We start from the raw sequence: 21,249 nt of genomic DNA, 5'->3' as shown, positions 1-21,249 counted from the left end.
CCGTGCAAGTGGCGGTGGAAGTGGTAGTGGTAGTGGTAGTGGAAGTGGAAGTGGCGTGGGACTCCATCCAGCCAGCGGCCCGTTCCGTTTCATCCCCTGGAAAACCCGTGAAAACCGCCACTTGTTGCATTACCTACCCTCCGCACTTCCAATGAACGAATATATGTTATGTAGGTATACATGAACCTGTAGATGTATCTATATATTTATATATATATATATATATTTATATCTACAGATATTTCGATGTAGAGATGGGGTGTGCGGCGCACGTACAAGCTCGCGTTTAACCGTACAACCGAGTGCACACCTCCGCCTGCTAGAATTTATACAATATATCCAGAGGCGCGTTTATATTCGAATCTTTTCAAGGGCGAGCTGCGCGCGACTACGAAGATAAACTTCCAAAAGGATCGCTCGATCGCTGCCCGATAGTCTGGCAAAAAATTAATGACTGTGTTACATCCTCCTAGCGTGGATAGCTACCGAGAAGATATACGAGATTCTAAGAGCAGCGGCACGGGCGCGGCGTTACCGGTTAGTCGACCGATACATCCTAGCAGCAGCGTTTTCGCTGCAAGCGAGCAAAGTTTAGAAGAAGACGCGGAGTCGCGAGGACGCGGATCGCGGGCAAATCTCTAAGCAAGCCAGCAAGGAGAAAAGGGGCAAGCTGAATTTGCATTCGCAACGTGCAATTTCCAACGTTTTCGCTCCTTTTTTCAACGTTCCGAATTTCTCGACCGAACGATAGGTAGCTTTCACCCCTCCCTGCACCTTTCCGATTCTCTCTACTCCCGTGTGTAAGGGCACACACCCTGCATTTACTACCGGCTAGACGCAAAAAATGTCGACGTCGACTCTCGGGATAAAACGCGCTCCTTTTCTGTGGCGCGCAGCGATTTTCGACGTAGGCGCTGATCACGGGGGTAGGTAATATCAGTGCCCGGAGGCAACCACCGTCCAGATCCTGTGGCTAAGCGTTACACCGAACATGCTACCGGGTACAGAATCACCAAATCATCGAATCACCGAATATCAAAATTATCTCCCTGCCTCCTTCTTCCCTGCTATCTCATTCCTTCCTTCGCGCCTCGCTCTTCTTTTTTCCCACCATTCTCTAACCTTCTCCCCTTGTCATCAACGATCCTATCTCTTTCTTTTTTCCATCTATAATCCTGAGAATTGATCTCTCGTCTATGCCTACGAATCGATTGTCGTGAAAACGATCTGGTTCGAACGAGGCTGTAGCCGTTCGATATCGATCGGAATTTCTTCGCGGTATCGCTCGGTTTTCTCTAATAGCTGAACGGTGACCAACGGCGAGCAACGCGGCGCGGACAGCCCTAATTGCGATCGTAGGAATTTCACAAGCTCGTCGACAGCGCATTTGCATGTTCCCGCGATTGCGGCTCGATTCGCGAATGCAGATTTCAATAGACACCGGCCAGGAATTCTAGATCAGCCGAGGTGTATTGTTAGTTGTAACGAGACAATTGCGACAACAACGAACCATTGTAACAGCTAGCGGTAGAAACTAGCTACCCCCCGTCGCTGATCGCGTCGCGACGATTCTTCTTCTAACGTAACGATTCGTCGTTTCGTCGAATCTCCGTCGAGCGGCTACCTCTCGCCGCTTCATCAAAACAAAAAGTCGTCCATTAAAATTGCAAATCAACTTTTCGCCCTTTCTGACCCGTCGTATTGCGCGAGTAATAAATCAACCGGAATACGGAGTACGTTTCGCGAACGGTGAATCGGCGAATCGTGCGGCTTTCACGAAACGCGTTTCGCGGTAATTTTCCGGCGATACACCTTTAGAAACGATCGTGGAAATTGTTAATTTTGTACGACGACCATGGTTTTTTCAGCTGCTTCAAACGAGCCCGGAAATAATCGATTCTTTTCACGGGCGTACTCGGTTCGAGAACGATTCGCAAAAAGAAACGAACGGTCCTGTTTCAACCGCGAACAAGAATTCGTGAACGTAGGATAAAAATCGCGCGTGTTCCCAACCCCCGCTCGATCCTCGTGGATCGTTCCCTCTGCCAGCTGTAAATTCTCGTTGTACGCGCGAGACGATCCGAGACGATGCGAGATGCACGATAATGATACGGTATTTCTAGCATTCCGATAATTTCTTACGATAAATCACGTCTAAACGGTGCCGCGAGATGGCATAAACACACGTTTCGATCGGGCCTCGGGTACATAGCCAGAAGATTAATGATATTTTATAAATTCGAGTGCGGCTTCGGTCGCGCCTCCCGACGAACCTTTCCCCTCTTCCTTCTATTCCTCTTCCATCGGATAGAGAATACTTCCATCGAAACTTTCGCTCCGTTCTCGGTGCTCGCTACCCTTTTCGTTCGCCAGTTAACGCAATTTCGATCCACCGAGACCTTTGAGAACTTCTCGCAGAGCACGCCAAGAACGAACGTAGCGTCAGTGTACGCGCATCGCAAAGATATCGAGTACCAACGTCAAAAGTCCTGCATTAAATTACATCGTATTTCCATGGCGAATAGACGAAGGCGCATACTGTCCCTTTGTCCAACGAGCAAAACAGAGTAACGGGTGTCTCGGTGTGAAAACAATGCTCCGTTCTACGTTGGTCGAAAGCCTTTTCCGATCGGCTTGGAAAGCGGATGGATGCATTCTCTCGAATTCGCGTACACCCGATAGAATTCGAGCGCGTGTCCTGAGACTGGCTGTACTCTCGCGCACACACGAATCGTTTCTGGCCACGTGGTAGTTAAATCGAATTCTCTGGCTGCCCTGTCCGGCGGAGACACAAAGCAAAGGTTGCTCGAGTGGATGGCTCGCCCTAGGCGACCATCTAGCAAATTGTGGTATCTAAGTGGCCGGTGGAAACGGGCCGCTTTATCGCTCAGCTCTCCTACGGAATTTCGAATTTTGGAAAGTCATTTTACGTTCGCTTCAGGCTCGCATCCTCTTCCTCTTCCTCTTTCTTCCCCTATTTCGTTTAACGACAACGTCACCCTCCGTTTTCGATGATTTCAAATTCACCGCGATTTGACCAACGAATACGAGAGGGATTCGTTCGATTCTTGGTAGATCGGTCTGCGCGTTAGTGACTCGTAATCAAGCCTCTTAGACGATTATACAGGGGAAAGGTAGACAAATTACGGTTGGATCGAATACGGATCGTTTACGATCGCAAAGAGGAGGCTGTCCATTTTGCTTTCTTTGCCCGCAAGTTTCCCATCCTGCCATGAAGAATAGGAGACACGATCGCGAAGACCTCGACAGGGACACACGGACAGTCGAACGGAAGAAAGCGCGGGGGTCCCGCGTGCTGTGTCTGAACCGGGCATGCTTCCATCACGTGGCGATAGCTTTCCGCGGCACTCGAGTAATTTCAGCGTCGAAACGTTCCATTAAAGATTCAGCATGTAATTGCGTACGATCGTAGTAGAGATCGTTCCCTCGGTTCTGTCCGTTTCCTTCGCCCATCCTCCCGCTCCGGCAAACGTGCCACGTCAGACTACCCGAGGGATTATCATCGAACCGAATGATCGCGCGTAACCGTCGTACGTGAGGCAATCAGGCGACTGCGTGCCGGAAAATTCGTCTTAATGATGCCTCGAGCACCCTGCCCGGTGGTCCGTCTCGCTCTCTTTCTCTCTCTGTCTTATCTCTATCGAATACCGATTCCAAAAGCTAGACGACTGGTAGATTTCTAGTGTCGATGCTGGCGAAAACGCGAGTCGACGAAATTCTGATCGAATCGAGTGGGTGCTTTTTCCAAGCGTATTATTCCGGCGTTATTCAGAAGATCGGAATGCAGGTACAGTTATGGTTAGCAGTAACGCGGTACGTCGTCGGTATATGGCCTCGCGCGGTTGACAATACCGCGAGTTCTCTTCTCTTCTTCGCGGTCCCCCAAGTGTCACCTGTTCCCTCTCTCTCTTTTTCCGATTCTTTTCCAAGCGCGATTCTCTTTTTGTTCAACCAGCCAGCTTTCCCCTTCCCGCAAAGTTGACTCGTCGCGAGCGCGTGTCTTTAACCTCGTCCTCTTCATTGTCGGTTCGCGAGTGCGTGTATACGATACGTGCTCGAACCTAGAACTCGACGACGACGAGCACGACCACGACGACGTCGACGACGACAACGACACAATCGATAACGTCGTCACGATCCCAAAGACACGCACGCTTCTGTCCCCTTATGTTAATCTGTCCTTAATATTCCACGCGCACGCTCCCTCTCCTCGCTTCTTCGTCTTCCCTTTTCCCCTCTATCCTCTTTGTCATGCTACCGCTCTCACCCTCTCCCATTGAAATTTCCCTTTTTGGCGTTCCGAGCGACAGGTTACGCTAATGTTTGCCATTACGCTTGAAAATGAATCCCTTATCGAACGTAAACTGGTCGCGCGACGACTACGAACGGCGCATCGTGGCGATCTCTTTATTCCGAAGGTGTCGTTAATCGGCTCGTTGAGTCACGCGCTTGTCGCTCGCGTGGCCGCGATTCGCCTCGATTCCGCAACGAATGCAGCTTCGTTTCTCACCTGAAACGGCTGTTCCATCGACTACCTCTACGGTCTACAGAAACGCGAGAAGCAGAGGCAATAAATAACGGCGTAAATTACGAGGTTCCTCGAATCCTGGTTGTGCTTGGGCGGCGATGCCAGTCGGCTAAAGTCGATTTTCAGAATCTTCGCCAGGATGAAAGGAATCGCGGGAAATCTCCAAGTGGGATAATTAAGACCGCGAATTGTCGCGTTTCCTTGAAGAACGAGATGATGTAGAGGAAAGACGAAATAAGAATAAAGAAAATGGATGGGAGAAGGGATAAAGTAAGACGCGTGCAAGCACAAGTACGGTTCGATCGGTACCGGTACCTTGGGTGTACGTTGCCTCGTTTAAGCCGGTAAGGGACCCGATATCATTAATAATAATTATACAATTATATGTAGGTATGGCGTATCGAGCGTATAGTTTAGTGCCGTGTTATTATCCCGTTCTCTTCGAGTCCCGCGAGAGACCGTGGCGAACAACACGTATCTCGCTCTCCCTATACGTATATGTTATTACTTATAATATTTCATCGTCGGAATTGACGGTTGCGTTTTGTTTATGCCATGGGAACGTCACGGGGTTATAACTAAGGGTGGAAAACAAGCCGAGTCGATCGGAGCGTGGCTTTTATCCGGCCTCGAGGTCTCCGTCCCGCGCCTACGCTCCTATACGCTTTAACCTTTAAACGAAACGATGCGAAGATCTAGAACATTTTCGGTAGCTTTGCGGCAAGGCAGAATGCACCACTGTAACAACGAGTTGCCCCTGATCGCACCGCACTGCCAATCTCGGATCTCTTCCACTTAGGACTCGACTTTCCTTCGTCCATTTTTTCTCCCAGAATATTGCCAGCCTCCGTCACGTTGGTTATGCAATCGCAATGCATACCGCGAACCTTTCGAACCTTTTCCAGTCGGCCTCATTGTTACTTCTCGCCAATGAACTAGCGTGGATTCACGGGTTCCGCGGGTTCCGCGAACGGGAAGCAAATCGATCGATCGGACGAGCCGCGAGAGCAACAGGAGAGAGAGAAGGTTCAACGGAAAAATTTATAACCCGACTGATCGATTATAGGCAGAGGGATTCCGAGAACTACTATGCCTGATTAGAAAGCGAGGCATGCACGCTGCTACGCATCTGCAGCCCCGCCTATTCCTGCTCGCTCGTTCGCACCCTTTTACACCGTGTTTCTCTGCACGCCTCGACTCCTGCATGTTTCTCTACGCTCTGCACTCTATGTACACATATCTACCACGAATGCTGTCTTTACACCGTCCAACCTTCTTTGAACTTGATTTCCCAAGAAAGAAAGAAAGAAAGAAAGAAAGAAAACGAAAGTCGTCGAGCGATCGAACGAGGGAAAAAGAAGATTCCCTTGAAAACGTTATAGACAGGATGAAAACAAGGACGAAAAGACGAAACGAAACGTCGAGGATCAGGGAAAATTCAGTTAAATCATTCCGACGATTTAATTATGGAAACGCGACAAAATGAAGGGTTCAGACGCATCGCATTTCCTTCGGAACGCCTTCCGTTTCGCGCGACCGTCGGAATTCCCTACGCGCTGCTTTAGCCCGAGGAATTGGGTCGGTTTATCCCGCTAATGGGAAATATAAAGTTGTACACAAATGAGCGAGGGAATGAAATTTAACTGACGGCGTCGGCAATAGGCGCGATCCATCGCATCGGTGTGTTTGCGTTTCGCGTAGGAGAGCAGGAACCGAAGCGATAAAACACGGAAGCTCGAGCGAGAGAGGTTGGCCGAGCTTTTCACCGTGCCAGTACGCGTTACGTTACACCTCGCGATACGTTAATTTACGCTTTCGGCCTTTGTGGGCCTGGGTTCGCGCGTCACAGAACACCGCGGTGCCAACCGGCGAACTCGAAAGCCAACAAACGAACGTCTGACGACGATGCAATCCTGCCAGCGCAATGACCATATTGTTCGTTAAAATATTCTTCACGAATTTTCATTACCCGAATCGAAACAAGTAGTTGAAACTAAATATGACTGTGTAAATAAAACTCCGACAAAAGCTTAGCCAAAGTGCTTCGAAAATTTGTATGAACATCGTAAACTCTGCATCGACTCTGAAGGAGCTTATTTTGAATAAGAAAAAGCTTCTTTCTTTTACGTACAAGTTGAGCAAGCGTATCGGAATTTGTAGCTGATCGTGAGTTTCGTAGAAGGAAATTTTCAACGATAATTGTAGGTGATTGGGCAGATTGCATCGAGCGTATCAGAAACCGTCGACACCTTGCGAATCGTTTGACAATAGTTATTGCCGCGTAGAGTGGAGTAGACTCGTTTCGTTTGTTCTGTGAAGTCTGGGATTATAGCGATAATTATCTTCGGAGATGTAGGAACGGGACTATGGACGTCGAATAAACTATGATGCCGGATGGTATGATTGTCGGGAGGCGATAGAGGCAGAGGTGGAAGAAACGAGAGACAACATTGTTCATCTTTGTCGCATATAAACCGAGGTAAGTACCGAGGGGGTGGGCTGCTGGCGCGTTTGCCCCGTCGTAAATCGCGAATGATTCCGCTAAATTTCCATCTCGTCGAATGCGAAAGGGGATAGTCGAGCAGGGACCACTGGTGGATAAGGGTTGGCTCGTGGATGGTGTCGGTTGATGGATAATGGGCAGGGTGAATGATAATGCCGCGTGCACGTTGTAGTTTCCTGCGCGTCCGCGTTTCTCTACAAGCCGCTGAAAATTCCGTCTGATATCTCGTACGAGACGGATATTATTCTTAGGTATCGAGCGTCGTGGTCCGTGTGCGTCCTTGATACTCGAACGCGCCAAATTCAAAGAGGCGAGCAACAAAATGGACGAAGTAAAGACTGGTAGCCAGAACACGGCCGGCCGCTTCTTCAAACCCCAGAATTATGAAAATTATGGACACGCCGTTCGGCCGGCGGAGACGCGAGAGGCGTATCGTACTCTCCCTTCTCCGTCCTTTTCTCTTTCCACCGCGTTCACGTTTTCTTGCTCTATCACGATCACCCTCTTAGGCACGGTTTAAGGAGCATAGCGCGAAAAAACTGCCCAACGATCTCCGATCGCTTCGTTTCGAGACGATTGATCTCGTCCATCGTACGTCGTTCCATTGTGGCAGAAGGAAAGAGAAGGTAGTACCGTGTACCTAGCCCGGCTTGTACATCGTACGGTTCTAGCGATGGCGAGTCGGTCACGAATACCTAATCAATAATTATTACCGCGATACTCTCTATTTTTGCGTCCTGGCCCCCTTCGCGTTCTCTCGGCGAAGGCTTCGTTTGCCGGAGACCCGCGAACCCACACAGCCGCTCCCTCCTATTCCTCCTCCTCCTCTTTCTCCGCCTCCGCCTCCACCACCGCCACCGCCACCGCCACCGCCGCCGCCGTTTCTTCTCCCTACGTGCACGGTGCCGCCATATTTGCATATTTATAAGGGAATGTAATCGCAGAGCTCGGTTTTCGCCGTTCGTCGCTCGCTACCGTGGAAAGAATTCTCGCAAGATGGCGGAAAGATTCGAGGCAGACATGCGATCCGATTTCCTGCACTCCCTACCGATCCCTTCCCGAACAACGCAACGTATCATCAAACTGGCCGATCTAGAAGAAACAATCGTTCCTTCGTTGGCCCTTTTGCTCGTTCGCGACCGAAGCGACGGACACGTCGAGAAATGAAATCGACGTTCTGGAATTCCTGGAATTTCCCTTGGACATCGACAAATCTCGCCTTCCCTCGACACGGTTCTTTTCCATCGTTCGCGATACTCGAGAATCGATCGATCCTAGGCATCGTTGCCCGTCGAGGCCTCTTGGGTTTGCTTTGCAGTGTGTAAACAGGCAGAAAAGAGGACAGAGGGGAACATCGCGTTCGCGTTCAAAGCTTCAGGCTCGAGACTCGGGGGTCAAACGAGAGAAAGTAGAGAAAAGCACACGGAGAAACGGAGGAAAAGGGTAATCCGTCGGCTTCCTATGCCGATTGTTCGTGACATTAGTCGTAGACGCGTGTACGCAAGACTTTCGCGACCGATTTAAAGACGAGTGAACGGATAAGTGGCAGTTTCTCTGTTCGCGAATGGATCGTCGAAGAATACACCCCAACAGATATAACGTTCTCTCGTGCTGGTTACTGCAACATTTCGCGGAATAAGCTACCGTACAAAAGCGGCGAGTCACGATCGACTCGTTACGGACGATCCTTCTCGATATCGTATAAATCATGAAATCACGAAAATCATCTACTCCTTGCAATGGGCTCCTTAGTCTTTTTTCTTTTTCCTCTTTCCTTTCTCTTTTTTCTTCCTTAATCAACAGACCGTCTAATCGCTTTTTCGAGAACATACTGAAACTCGACTCGAACGATTGGTACTTCCTCGAGTGCGTTTGCAAACGTTCGCTCCGAAATTTCCTGCGAACTCGAGGGGGAACAACCCTTCGGTACTCGCGTTTATTGCGCGCACAATAAAATCTACGGTTATCTTTCTAATACCGGCTACAACCTAATTTCAAAGGAACAGAGAGCGCGCCGAATGGGGCTGGAACCCCGGGCGGCCAATTCGAACGATCGGAAATGAAATTTCGATCGACGAAACAGCCTCGTCACCGCCCGGAGAAATCTAACCTGTAATTCGCATTAGGCATCAATTTTTGCACCACGGGGTGTTTGCTGCACCAACACAAACGCACCGACAGATAGACCGTCTTGCAACACTGCTGTCAACCTCTTTACCGAGCAATCTCTTTAACGTCGGAAATATTCTCGCGTGTCGTAGAAAAAATGTCAAATGTCGCGATTCTCGCGATTAAAAAGCGGACGCAACTATCTCCACGCGATCCGATGCCTCTCGTAACGCTCAATGGAACGAGCCTCGACGGGGGGGCCGATCCACGGGTGGTTGGAACCCTACCGGATAAGAGGAAAATAGGATTATTCGGTTAAGAGACCGATCGCGACGTCCACGATCCAGTTGTCGCTTCGAGCGAAAGTCGCGTGAAACGTTGAAATTCGCGCCTCTAGAATCTAGACCAAAGGGAATCTGATCGGTGCAGCGAACGATTAATCAGATTCGCGAGGTGAGGAAAGAACAAACGTATCGCGATTAGACGGATCGATGGTCCGCCGTTGGTGTAACGGCGGTCAGAGAAGGGAGGAAACGAGACGAGTCGGGAGACGCGTAATCGGCCGTAAACCGAGCTTTGCGGTTCACTTTGGGTTCGTCGAGTCGTGAAAACCGCGCGACCAGAAGCGACCAGAAGCGACCAGAAGCGACTAGAAGCTCTGAGAAGGGTCGAAAATTCGCGCCTTGGCAAATCGAACAATCGCGGTTCGCGGTTGCGTTACCCACGTTCGCCGCTTTCGGCCGCTGAAAGTCACTCGTGGATCGCGACGTTGCGCAAACCTTCCTACTTCCTATTACCATTTACATACAATCGAATCTATCGTGCATGCATTAGCATAACTACGCAACTGGGTCGTCTACGAGCAAGGCTAACGAATGTATTATATAAAATATTAACGCGATGATCGTACCATCGCGATTCGTGCGCGATTCAAAGGAACAGGAGAACGCTCGACAGGTGATTTTACGTGAAACGCCGTCGCCGCCGTCGTCGCCGTCGTCGTTGACGTAAACGGAACCGAGCGATGGGGCAGATAGAAGGGTCGACAGGGTACATAAATATTAATATAATAGCGCTGATTGCGCTAGATCGCGGCGGGAGGGCGAGTGCGAGGAGCGAGAGAACAACGCAGTGCAAATAACGCGCACCACGTTTCGTTGCGTCGCGCCCTGCGTCAACCAGAGATGGTCGGAGGCGAGAAACGAGGGGTTATCGGGGCGAAGAGGAACCGACGAGGGGTGGTTCTCGGTTATGTCGGTTATGTTGGTAGCACGGTGACATATCCGAGAGCAACGACGCGATGACGCGAATGTGAGCGAAACAGGGAAACTGCGAAACAGGTACAGCGTAGGGCTAGAGATGGAAAGAGAGGTGAAAGAAGACGAGCAACCACGGGACGAAAATGTGAACGAGAAGGAACGAAGAAACGGAGCGACGATTCGGAGGGAGAGAAAGAGAGAAGGGTAGCGGGTGCGAACGCGTTCCACCTCGAGCGTCGGGAGGTTTTCCGGGGGCGAGGGTGGCACCACGGACATTAAATATACACGCTGATTTGTCGTCCGCGGATTGTCACCTCTGATAGCTTTCATTTTGTTGTATATCGGTGGCGGCCGCGCTCGCCCCGTTCGCGCTCCACGCTTTTCGACGTAATTCGGCCCGCTTGATTGACTTTTGAGCCGGCCTTTATGGCGATATTCGTTCCGCGATACCCCTTCGCCGCACTGCTACCCCACCTAGACACCTCTAGTAGATTTATCGGACAACGAACGCGCGTGTCCTACCCGTTTTTCGTTCGGTCCTAGCCCGTCAACGAAACCGTCAACGAAACCGTCACCGGCTGCCTCTGCGCGCACCTCCAGGCTGTTTCCTCGTTCCCGATCATATCCCTTCTGACAGATACCCGACCGTTCCCAACGTTCGTGTCAACCAGACGATCGCGTTTGGACAAACGCGTTTCCCTTCAATTTTTCCCTAGCCACTCGATGGACGCACGCACAGGACTCCTCGCTAAACGAACGCGAAACGTTGCCCTTTTAAACCAACGAACCAGACCGAGTTTCTTATCGCCGCGACGCGCGTCCGCCCTCTTTTTCAGAATCAACGCAACGCTGCGGCTGTTTCGTCAACATCCTCGCGTTCCTTCCGATTTTCAATAATAACACACGGTATCGAGCATTTGTTTCGACTCGCTGGAATTCCACCGGTATTGTCCAGCCACGAAAACAACGCTCGCCCCTTACCCGTTATATTCAGCTCACGCCTTCTTACCGCGATCCAACGATAAACATCTTTCTTCGTTTCGCAGAAATTTGAAACGGTAAGCATCGCGTATAATCGCAGATCGATCGTCGCGTTCCTTTCTTTTCGTATTGCTTCGCGATTCCATCCTTTCTAAATTGATCATAGATAAACGGAAAAAAAAGAGTTTGGACGCACCGCGTCGGTTCGACGATACTGCGAAGAAAGTGTGATCGAAATGGGGTCAACGAAGTACGCGACAGAAACGGAGGAGAACGGCACAAAAGGGTCCTCGGGGTCTCGCGAATGGTCTCGCGATAACGTTACGTGGCGGTTATTGGAAATAGTCTGGTCGATCTACCCCACCGTGAAATACACACAGCTCGGCAAGCCTACGTCATACCTTGGCGTATGTACATTATTCATAGCCATCGGTGAAAAGGGCGCCAGCCATATTACGTATGCCACGGGTTATTATGCCCTCTAAATGTTTAATGTGTTTGCCTTCCTTCTCCGGCCACCGACACGACTTTATGTTTTACTAACTAAATTACTATTTTTTTCCTTTTTCCTTTTTTTTTTTCTTTTTTATTAGTCCTTCACCGTTTATGTTGGTTCAATCGATTCGTTGCTCCCTTTCCTCTCCACCCTCATTTGTGCTTCTCTTCTTCCGACACCCTCTGTTCCTACAACTTTTTCCACCAACCTCCCCTTTCTCTCTCGCACGCGCCTATTTCTCTGGATATCGTCAATTTTTACACGCCATTCCTCGCGAATGTTTAATCGTGTCCTACCTCCTCCTCTCTCTGTCTCCTGTTTGCCTTTGCCACACCGAACTTTGCATTAACCCTTTCGTCGACTACGTTCGTCCCCTGCTAAACGCACGTATTTTCTTGACCGTCAACTTTCCCGGTGATAGGTATTGTATTTTTTCACTGGACCTTTCTTTTTATCATAGGTATAATACTTGCGATACCCGAATGTCTCAATTATCGTTTGCAAAGGAAACGCGACGCACAAGCATCCTGTAAAAATTGGAAGGAGCAGGCCAAAAGGGCCAAACGTTTCGTCGCGTCTCGTCGTCTGCAACGTTAACGGGAGGGAAAGAAAAACGAGTAAAAAGCGAGAAGAGCGTGGCAGAGATAGCTGACGAGAACGGAAGCAATTTGGAGAGATGAAAAATTACGGCGGCTAGGTAAGCCAGGCAAGGAGTTTGGTTGTTTACAGGATTAATATCCGACGAGCGTTCGTTCCTTGAGCCAGAGGATACGGGGGAGGGGATGACCGGGGTGTCGTTAAAACCGCGAGAGCGCTAAAACGCGCAACACCGAAACGCGAAACGCGAAACCCGCCGGAAACTTTGGAATTTACTGCCCGACATATTGGCTGCGAAAGCACACGAAATTAAGGCTAGTAAAACACTTTCCTGACACCTAGCGCACCCTTCTCCCTGCCCTCTCCATCCCTATAAACCCTACGTCCCTCTCCCCCTTAACCCTTTCACACCCTTATGTGTCGTGTTCGACGAACGCGAACACGATATGACTCCTTTTTTTCTCTTTCATTACCATCTAATTCGACTAATTGGTCCTGCTTTACGAACCAATCCGTCTGCTTTCTTTCCTTCGCGTTGTCTTATTTAAATTGATTAGATTCAAAAGCAAAATTTCCGCGCTTACAATGACAAATCTTAAACAGCCCGTTGAAACTTTTTTGTATATTAGGCAATCTTTTAATTTTAACGAGAGATCTCATTTTTGAATTTCCGTTTAGAACACGCAATTCTCATTTAACTTTTTTCAAACATGCACACGAAACGCATCGATGCATTCATATGCCTATGGATCCATTCCAATGATACCGTTTCCGCCATCTGTTGGAAAGTTGCGGTCTTAACTACGATCGATAATGCAGGCAGCTCGCTCGCTTTTTATCCGCGGTTTTGTTTTCGTTTATCGGTAAATGGGCGCGTTTGAAAATAACATGGAGGAAAAAATAACAGGAGGGAAAAAATGGATAGTGATAAGAACAAAAAAAATTAACAAACTTACCAAAGCGACGAATGAAAAATAAACAGGGGGGATACGGGAGTTGTAACTGCAACAAATGAAAAAAAGTGCACTTCAAATCAATTGTAAATGACATCGTGAACAGTTCTTTTTTAATAAATACAACATTTTCGTTTGCTGTATATCATTGTTTTTATTCCATTTAATGATTTATAACAATTTACAAATTACGCTGCAAAATAAAGTTATGCATGACAAGCGATTTCGTTACTTTATAAAACAGTATCTTCTTATGAATAATTTAAAGTACAAATTAATGAGAAACGAAGAACTCGTTATAATTTCCACTTTGAGTTTAAATTACTTCGTCGCTGTCTGAAATTGTTTTAACTTTTTCATTCGAACGAACAAACGCGTCGATACCCGAACCGTTTTTGTTTGCACGTTTCGAAATTTGCGGTTTAAAAACGAGGTGTCAAAGATAGCTCGTAAGTCGTCGCTGTTAACCAGGGAGTTACGGAAAAAATTAGTCACCGTCAAATTTGGAAAGATCAAGTTTGTACACAACTCGCGCTATACAACCACTTGTGGATCATAGACACGAGAGATACGTGTTGCGAACGTCAACGAACGCGGTTTCTCTCCTGAGTACGGTTATGTACAATTGCTTGAAATATTGAAAAATACTGCCAGAACGCGATACACGATAGTCAATGAAAAAACGAAACCGAACAAGCTTAACTGGGTGCGGGTTTTTATAGAAATTTCGACCGAAATCCGAGTGTCAACGCCATGTCAAGTTTTGAGCAGCGTTGCTCGCCGAAAGTAAAAAGAAATCGACGATCTTACCAAAACTGTTCAAAGAGGGGATTATGGCCTCCTTATAATGACCTCCGATGAAAATTTCACAAGGAAAAACAACACAAAATTCACAAAATACTCGGAAGCTAGCGGCGAGATGTTTCGTGCAGACAACTGCATGTACACACAGTCGACAGTGCTGCCACGTACCACGCATGCCGACCACACGAAACAACATTGCGACCGCGCCATTTCAAATCGAGTTAGGAATGTTTTTATTGAAACAACTTCTGAAAGGACTTATCATCGTGTTAATACGAATTATCGAATTACACGTGTAATTGCTTAAAACTATTAAAAGTGATATGATATTTCTAACTGATATAATGAGTCGTTCTTCAAACATACAATACCTGACTAATTATGGTGGAACTTATAAATCGTTAGAATTTTTTGCACAAAAGTACTAATAAGAAACGGATACCGTTTCGACGCGTTCTCTATCTGTTTGTTTCTTCGTCGCTTCTATTCCCTCCCTCTTTTCGAAATATGGATTAACCGGGTTGAAAGGGTTGAAAGGGTGGGGTGAAAGGAGAGGCAAAGAACTAGATAGACGCAGAGAGGGAAAGAGATTATTTATTTAGCAAGAATGTAAGATTCTTCAAAGGATGAAAGTATAAAATCAATAACAATAACGAAACAGAGAAACAAGTTAAACGACTATAAAAAGGGATGATGAATCGCGGTTCGTTTGAGAAGCAGGCTAAAAGGGTGGGGGAGAAAGCTGTGCCGTCGGCAATGTAAGTGGAGGAAACAGTGCTGCCTTTAAAGATGGCTTCCCGAGGAAACGCGCCGTGCCGCGTCTAAGCCGAAAAATGATCGAAAACCCGTACGAAATCGTGTATATCGGCTGAATCGAATATTATGGTGGTCGAAGATACATTCGGTACGATCGTTCAACAGGGGTATACGTTTGGTGTTTGAAAACGTTCGAGCGACTGAAAATAATAGCAAGATTGCCGAAGATGCGAGAGGAGGCCAATCTAGCGGTGGTCATTCTACCCCGTGTCGAGTGACAGTGGCTTACGTAACGGATTGTTTCTCGCTATGATAACGATATTCCAGTCGCGAATGCGAAACAAGAAACTGTTTTACCAGGTTATTCGCGGCGCTGCGCACGAATACGCTAGAAATACGTATCGCGACTGACCTGAATTTTCTCAGTTCTCGTTTTGATATCGTCGTACCACGCCACCGTACGCGTCCACCCCGTCTCACGCCGCCTTCGTTTCCAGTCACGCTGGAAAAGCATATCGGAATTGGTCGAATTGAATTATGACAGCGGCGCTCGTCATGGAAAACGCAAATTGGGATGCTGGTGAGTAAACGAGGAAAATACGTTTACTCTTCGCCGCCGCTGTTCGCGTTTGTTTTCGTCTTTTGATTGTTCGTCGCCAGCGCAGCGAGGGGACGAACGTCACCGATTTTAAAAACAGTGCTTCGAACGTATCTCGAACTCCCTGCACAATTTTTAACCGGTTCGATCGAACGCTTTGGAAAAATACCGTTGCACCGCGTACGAGTGTTGCACGCGTCTATTTTTATCTGCTATCAAGTTTTTCAACGAAACAGCAGAGTCAACTTTGTGCTATTATTAAAACGAAAATGCACGCTACTCGTTTGTCGCGCGTTACTCGCACCTTTAATCGCGGTGAAAAAAACGTTCGCGAAATCAGCTACGGTTTATTGTTTTTTCTTTTGTTTTTCAAGAAGAATCAAGCGTCGTTCGAACGTTTCGGAGGAAATTAATTTATCGATCAGAAGTTAAATGTGTCGTCGCGAACCGTACGTTTCCGGCGGCATAAAACAACGAGAAACTATATACATATTCCTACCGTTCTTTCGAGGACGCAGGATCGACGAAATCCTTATGATCGATCGATTTACCGCGTATTTTTCTTTTTGCTTTTAGCGTTGTCCAAGCTGCTGAATTCTCTGCAGGAGAACAAGAACGAGATACCGAGTTGCACCGACGAGGAATTTGGATTCCTCAGCGAATTGTTGCAGTCGAAGGAATTGAACGCGTTGGTGAACGTGCACAATAAGATTTTGAACAATGTCAAGGACGACAAGTTCTTCCCGGTACTGTCCAATTCCATGGACATCGACATCGATGTTTTGAACTTGTTGGCGACCAAGGTGCACGTCTCGAAGGATTGCAAAGAGCTTTTTCATCTTCTTCAAAAGCCGCATATACAGGTGAATAGAGGAGAGGGTGCTCCTTTTTACACCGGATATATACATCGCGTATGCTTACGCAGATTGGTGAATGAATCGATATTATTTATTCGCGTCGTAGGGATTGTTGTGCGCTCACGATGCGGTCGCGCAAAAGGATTACTATCCGAGACTACCGGAAATTCCGTTGGAAGTCGACGAGGACGAAGAGACGGTGAAGATCGTTCAGCTGGTGAAATCGAACGAACCCTTGGTACGTCAGATAGCTGGCACTTTTCGTGCTCAGAGCGTTGTTCATGTTTCCAGTCGAATAACACGGTAAAGACAGAGAGAACGAGCTCGATTGGTCTTCGGTAAACGTAGTACAGATTCGTATTTACGATAAAAAAAAGAAAAAAAGCGACAATGATACATAGAAGTAATCAGCGTAACCGGCGTAATTATGCCTACTTGCATGGAATTTCATCGTAATTAATCCTTTGTACCGGCGTAGACGCCTCGTGTGTTCCCCTAATAAGTAATCGTAGTTATCGAATACGTATTCTCACGTATATTTCTTAAGTAATCACGTGTTTCTTTCATCGTCAAACTTGCTTCGAAGTGTGGCGCTGGCGTTGAACCGATCGTGGTAAGTCGACTTGAAGCCGAATTTAATGTACAGGCTTGTAAACAATTATCGTGCGTATTATCGATTCTTAGTACGATTTTGTAGCCGTTTCGTTTCGTTTCGTTCCATCTGGTTTTCTTTCATTTCGTTACGCTGAATGTCTAGTCATTAGAATTTTACTTTTGTTCTTATGCTGCGATCTCGTTTTTGTACCGAAAACGTGGACAAGCCGAGCTGTAAATAGAACGGGTGTTGATTTTTCTCGTTGCTAATTTTTTATATTCGTTACGCTTACCTCCTACTTTTCACACCCTTTTGCGTCCGTTTGAATTCCCACTGATTTGTTTTTGATTTCCTCTTGTTTGTTTTCCGTTTTGTGATTTTTGCTTGTAAATAAAACGATTTCTCTATCGTAACAATCGTATCCTGTGTTATTGTCCCGCATGTCCTCGTGTAAGTGTTGAAAATCTCTGGAGATAAGGCGATTATCTCGAGGGATTTAAAGGATCGCGTGGACGACGCTTCGAATTAACGAAGAAGACAAGGATCGCTTCGATCGTGTGTGCGTTTAACGCCTTCGCGATGAATTCTCTTTCTTTTTATTTATTTTTTAAGAAAAACGAAGGCGCTCCCTAACACGCGTACCTCGCAACCCCAATGAAAATATTAGTTTACACGTTGACAATAGGGGGCGACCATAAAAACGTGCGAGCTGACGGGGAAGATCGTGATTGCGCGAATAATGCACGGCGGTGCGGCCGATAGATCCGGCCTCATTCACGTTGGCGACGAGGTTTGCGAGGTGAACGGCATCAGCGTCGAAGGAAAAACTCCAAACTGTGTTCTCAAGATATTGGTAGGTGACAGTTTCCGTTCTATTCACGATTGCACGGTGCAATCGGTTCGCGAATCGATTCGATTTCCGATTCGCGCCCGGCACTCGTCGCTGCGAACTATTATAAAACGACCTACTCATTTTTCAGCAAAATTCCGAGGGTACCATTACGTTTAAGATAGTTCCAGCCGATAGTAAAGGAGGCATTCGAGAGAGCAAGGTACGTACCTAATATTCCTCCTCGAATCGTTCCCAGAAAACCGTATCGCGCTTCAGAAAGTTTGCCAATTTTAACGAAGGTCAGGCAAAGCTTCACCAAGTACCTAAGGTTGGAAAGTTTGAAAGTGTTTTTTCACCGTAGGTACGAGTGAGAGCGCACTTTTCGTATAAGGCCTCCGACGATCCATACATACCTTGCAAAGAGGCTGGACTAGACTTTTCCAAAGGCGATGTCCTCCATATCGTCAGCCAGGATGACGCTTACTGGTACGAGACGCGAATTCCTTGTTTCAACGGGGAACGTAACAGTTCTCCTATCAAGTATACTCGTTTGAAATTAGGTGGCAGGCGAGACGAGAGGGCGATCGAAATATGAGAGCCGGCTTGATCCCTAGCCGAGCCCTACAGGAGAGACGAATTATTCTGGAGAGACAGCAAAAGGAGAAGACCGACGACGACAATATAAGTAAGGAAGCAGGTTTGCGATCGAGTAGACGTAGAGCGCTTTTGTCGCGCTGCAATTTATCATAATCTTGTTGTCACATTTGCCAGTCTAGCCGTAGAGAGTTGTAAGAAATGCTGCTGACTAACGAACGATCTCGCTTGACTAAACAACCCAATCGATCGATCGATCGATCGATCGTTCACGACTGCTCTTCTCAACGTTTGATGGCCTGACCACCTAACCGTCGGTTAGGCTTGTGTTCTGTTCCAGTGCCTTTGCCCGCATTGTGCCCCCGTCCTACTACCTCTTTGCACGCCTCGCCCACAAAGTGCAACTTGCAGGGAGTAAAAACTAAAAAAATCATGTATGACGCTGCAGAGAACGACGACTTTGACCGGGAAGAAATACCTACCTACGAAGAAGTAGCGAAGCTATATCCGAGGCCGGGTCTCTACCGACCGGTGGTTCTGATCGGGCCACCGGGAGTCGGCAGGAACGAGCTCAAGAGGCGGCTCATGGCCACCGATTCCGATAAGTACAAGACGCCCGTTCCTTGTAAGCTTCTTCTTCCCTCATTTCCTTCGACAAACGCCAGCTTACCTACTTCGGGCAATCGCGTTCGTTTCCAGATACCTCGAGACCGCCGAAATCCGGCGAGATCAACGGCAAAGAGTATCACTTCGTAACCCGCGAAAAGATGGAAGAGGAAATCGAAGCTGGCAAGTTTATAGAGTACGGCGAGTACAAGGGTAACTTGTACGGTACCAGTTCCGAGAGCGTCAGCTCGCTGATAAACGCCGGCTACGTTTGCCTGTTAAACCCGCACTATCAAGCTCTAAAGATGCTTCGAACACCGCAAACAAAGCCGTACGTGATATACATAAAACCGCCTAGGTTCGAGATATTGAAAGAGACGAGAAACGACGCCAGGGCAAGGTCCACGTTCGACGAGAGCAACTCTCGAGGTTTCACGGTAAATCGATTTATTCTTTATACAATTTATTCGTAAGCAAGTGATACTTGAACGATTCGTTCGCAGGACGAGGAGTTTAACGAAATTCTGCACAGCGCGGGTAGAATAGAATTTCTCTACTCTCATCTGTTCGACGAAGCGATAGTGAACGCTGACCTGTCAATGGCGTTCGAGCAACTGGTGAACGCGGTTCATCGAGTGGAGTCCGAACCACTTTGGGTACCTGCTTCGTGGGTTCAATAAATTTTCCTTGAACCGAAAAAGGGCCGCGAACTTTTTCAATAACACGCGTTATTTTTTCCTCTACATAATTTTCGATGGCATTTCGAATCACCTCGCACTTACCCCGATGCCTTTCTACCTTTCATGGACGGGATACGTTTGATACGTTTGATACGTTTTCGGACAGGATATATTTGCGAGCGATCAATTTAATCGTCTTCTTTGTTCACCGTTGTTTTCGAATCTATCGTACGTTCGATGTGTGATCTTATCGTTAGTGTGTTTACTGCCAGGAACGTTGCGATCGAGGGAAGCGTCTCGTGACCAAGGATAGAGCGTTGCTTTGATTTAATCGCGTGTTATCTCGCGAATGGCGAAGATTAAAGGGGATTATTAGGAAAGACACGTGAACCGTGTTTAAAGCTCTTATGTAATTTTGGGATCAATGATTATAAATGGTAACCGATCGGACACAGTCGAGGCGAGACGTTCGTTCGAAACACACCAGAGAGGATACGACAATTTGGGGAAGATGACGCGAACCACTCGTTGCTACCACTCGTTAATACCACTCGTGACCTTTGATCCCAATTGTTGTTGATTGTTGCCAAAATAAGTATCGTACCTAGAACACGGTGAGAATCGTCTCACGATTATTGTATTTTCCACTTGATCAGCATTGCCACGATATCGCTATTTTTTTCATAATTAAGGGCTGCCAGCGCGAGGAAAATTTATGCGCGCGATCCTATCGGCGTTGCATCAAATAGTTCATCCTCGATGTAAACTCTGTATGTTACCGAAATATAGCATTACACTTTGAAATACGTATTACTGTCTTTCTATCTCGTATCTTCGTATTCGTTTTTCTTTTTTTTCATCGAGCAACTCAAGGTTACTTCAACCTCTGCAAACGCTTCTCGTGATAGAAAGCTTCGGCAACGCGAAATTGGACCGATAAATCGAGATTTTTTACCATTATTTACTACCTGATACCTTTTCAGTGTACAATAAACTATCGTGCGGATAATCGCTTTATTCTATCAGCTATGGCACGAAATTTGTTTCTTTCACAGTTGTAATTTTCTTTCGGAATTGCAAACCGTCCATCGCTCAGACATTGATTTCCAAACACGCACGCCTACGTCCCAACTTTCGCACTTCTTTACTTCTTTGTTCGCGATATCTTTAGTATGTTGTTAAAAGACAACGTAAACTATCGATCCTTTCAGAATTTGTGCATTTTCTCTGTTACTTCTCGTTACTAATGCCGCGAGTGCAAAAGATTTTCTCGCAGCTCATAAATTAACTTCCTTTTATTCATTGTTCAAGGATAGAATACGTTAATTTTAACGCAACGGAAAACATATACTTATTTTCGAAGCAGAGATCTCTAATTAAACTCATGTAGTGTATTGGTTCGGGGAGGCTCGAAAACAAGTGAATCGCAATCGAGTCGATACACGTTGCTTTTCAGTAGATTTCGTTGTCGAATTATATT

At 47.2% G+C, this 21,249-nt stretch overlaps 2 protein-coding genes across 6 annotated transcripts in view; one reads left to right on the top strand and one right to left on the bottom strand.

The window, feature by feature from the left end:
• Nucleotides 1-14,499, bottom strand: part of LOC114878165 — a 41,389-nt gene extending 26,890 nt beyond the window's left edge. For both annotated transcript variants that reach the window (XM_046285876.1, XM_029191646.2), the window contains exons 1-2: nt 14,258-14,499; nt 13,451-13,496 (exon numbers count right to left, since the gene is read on the bottom strand). In XM_046285876.1, the coding sequence (XP_046141832.1) occupies nt 13,451-13,496; nt 14,258-14,447 (236 nt within the window). In that variant the 5' untranslated portion in view covers nt 14,448-14,499. The remainder of the gene's footprint in view (nt 1-13,450; nt 13,497-14,257) is intronic.
• A 501-nt stretch (nt 14,500-15,000) lies between these two features.
• Nucleotides 15,001-20,575, top strand: LOC114878156 (MAGUK p55 subfamily member 7). 4 transcript variants are annotated; one of them, XM_029191623.2, is made up of 11 exons: nt 15,001-15,587; nt 16,182-16,468; nt 16,569-16,700; nt 17,049-17,075; nt 17,743-17,910; nt 18,038-18,109; nt 18,251-18,375; nt 18,450-18,574; nt 18,806-19,108; nt 19,183-19,526; nt 19,593-20,575. In XM_029191623.2, exons 1-11 carry the CDS (start codon nt 15,545-15,547, stop codon nt 19,767-19,769), a joined length of 1,803 nt encoding a protein of 600 aa, XP_029047456.1. In that variant the 5' UTR covers nt 15,001-15,544; the 3' UTR covers nt 19,770-20,575. The 4 variants fall into 4 exon arrangements, with proteins under 4 accessions (XP_029047456.1, XP_029047458.1, XP_029047457.1 ...); XM_029191625.2 differs by having other exon boundaries at nt 15,002-15,587; nt 18,932-19,108; XM_029191624.2 differs by lacking the exon at nt 17,049-17,075 and having other exon boundaries at nt 15,002-15,587.
• Nucleotides 20,576-21,249: the final 674 nt, after the last annotated feature.

This window comes from Osmia bicornis, chromosome 5, assembly GCF_907164935.1.
Source record: "Osmia bicornis bicornis chromosome 5, iOsmBic2.1, whole genome shotgun sequence".
Taxonomy (NCBI): domain Eukaryota; kingdom Metazoa; phylum Arthropoda; class Insecta; order Hymenoptera; family Megachilidae; genus Osmia; species Osmia bicornis.
This window is presented reverse-complemented; position numbering and strand designations above follow the sequence as displayed.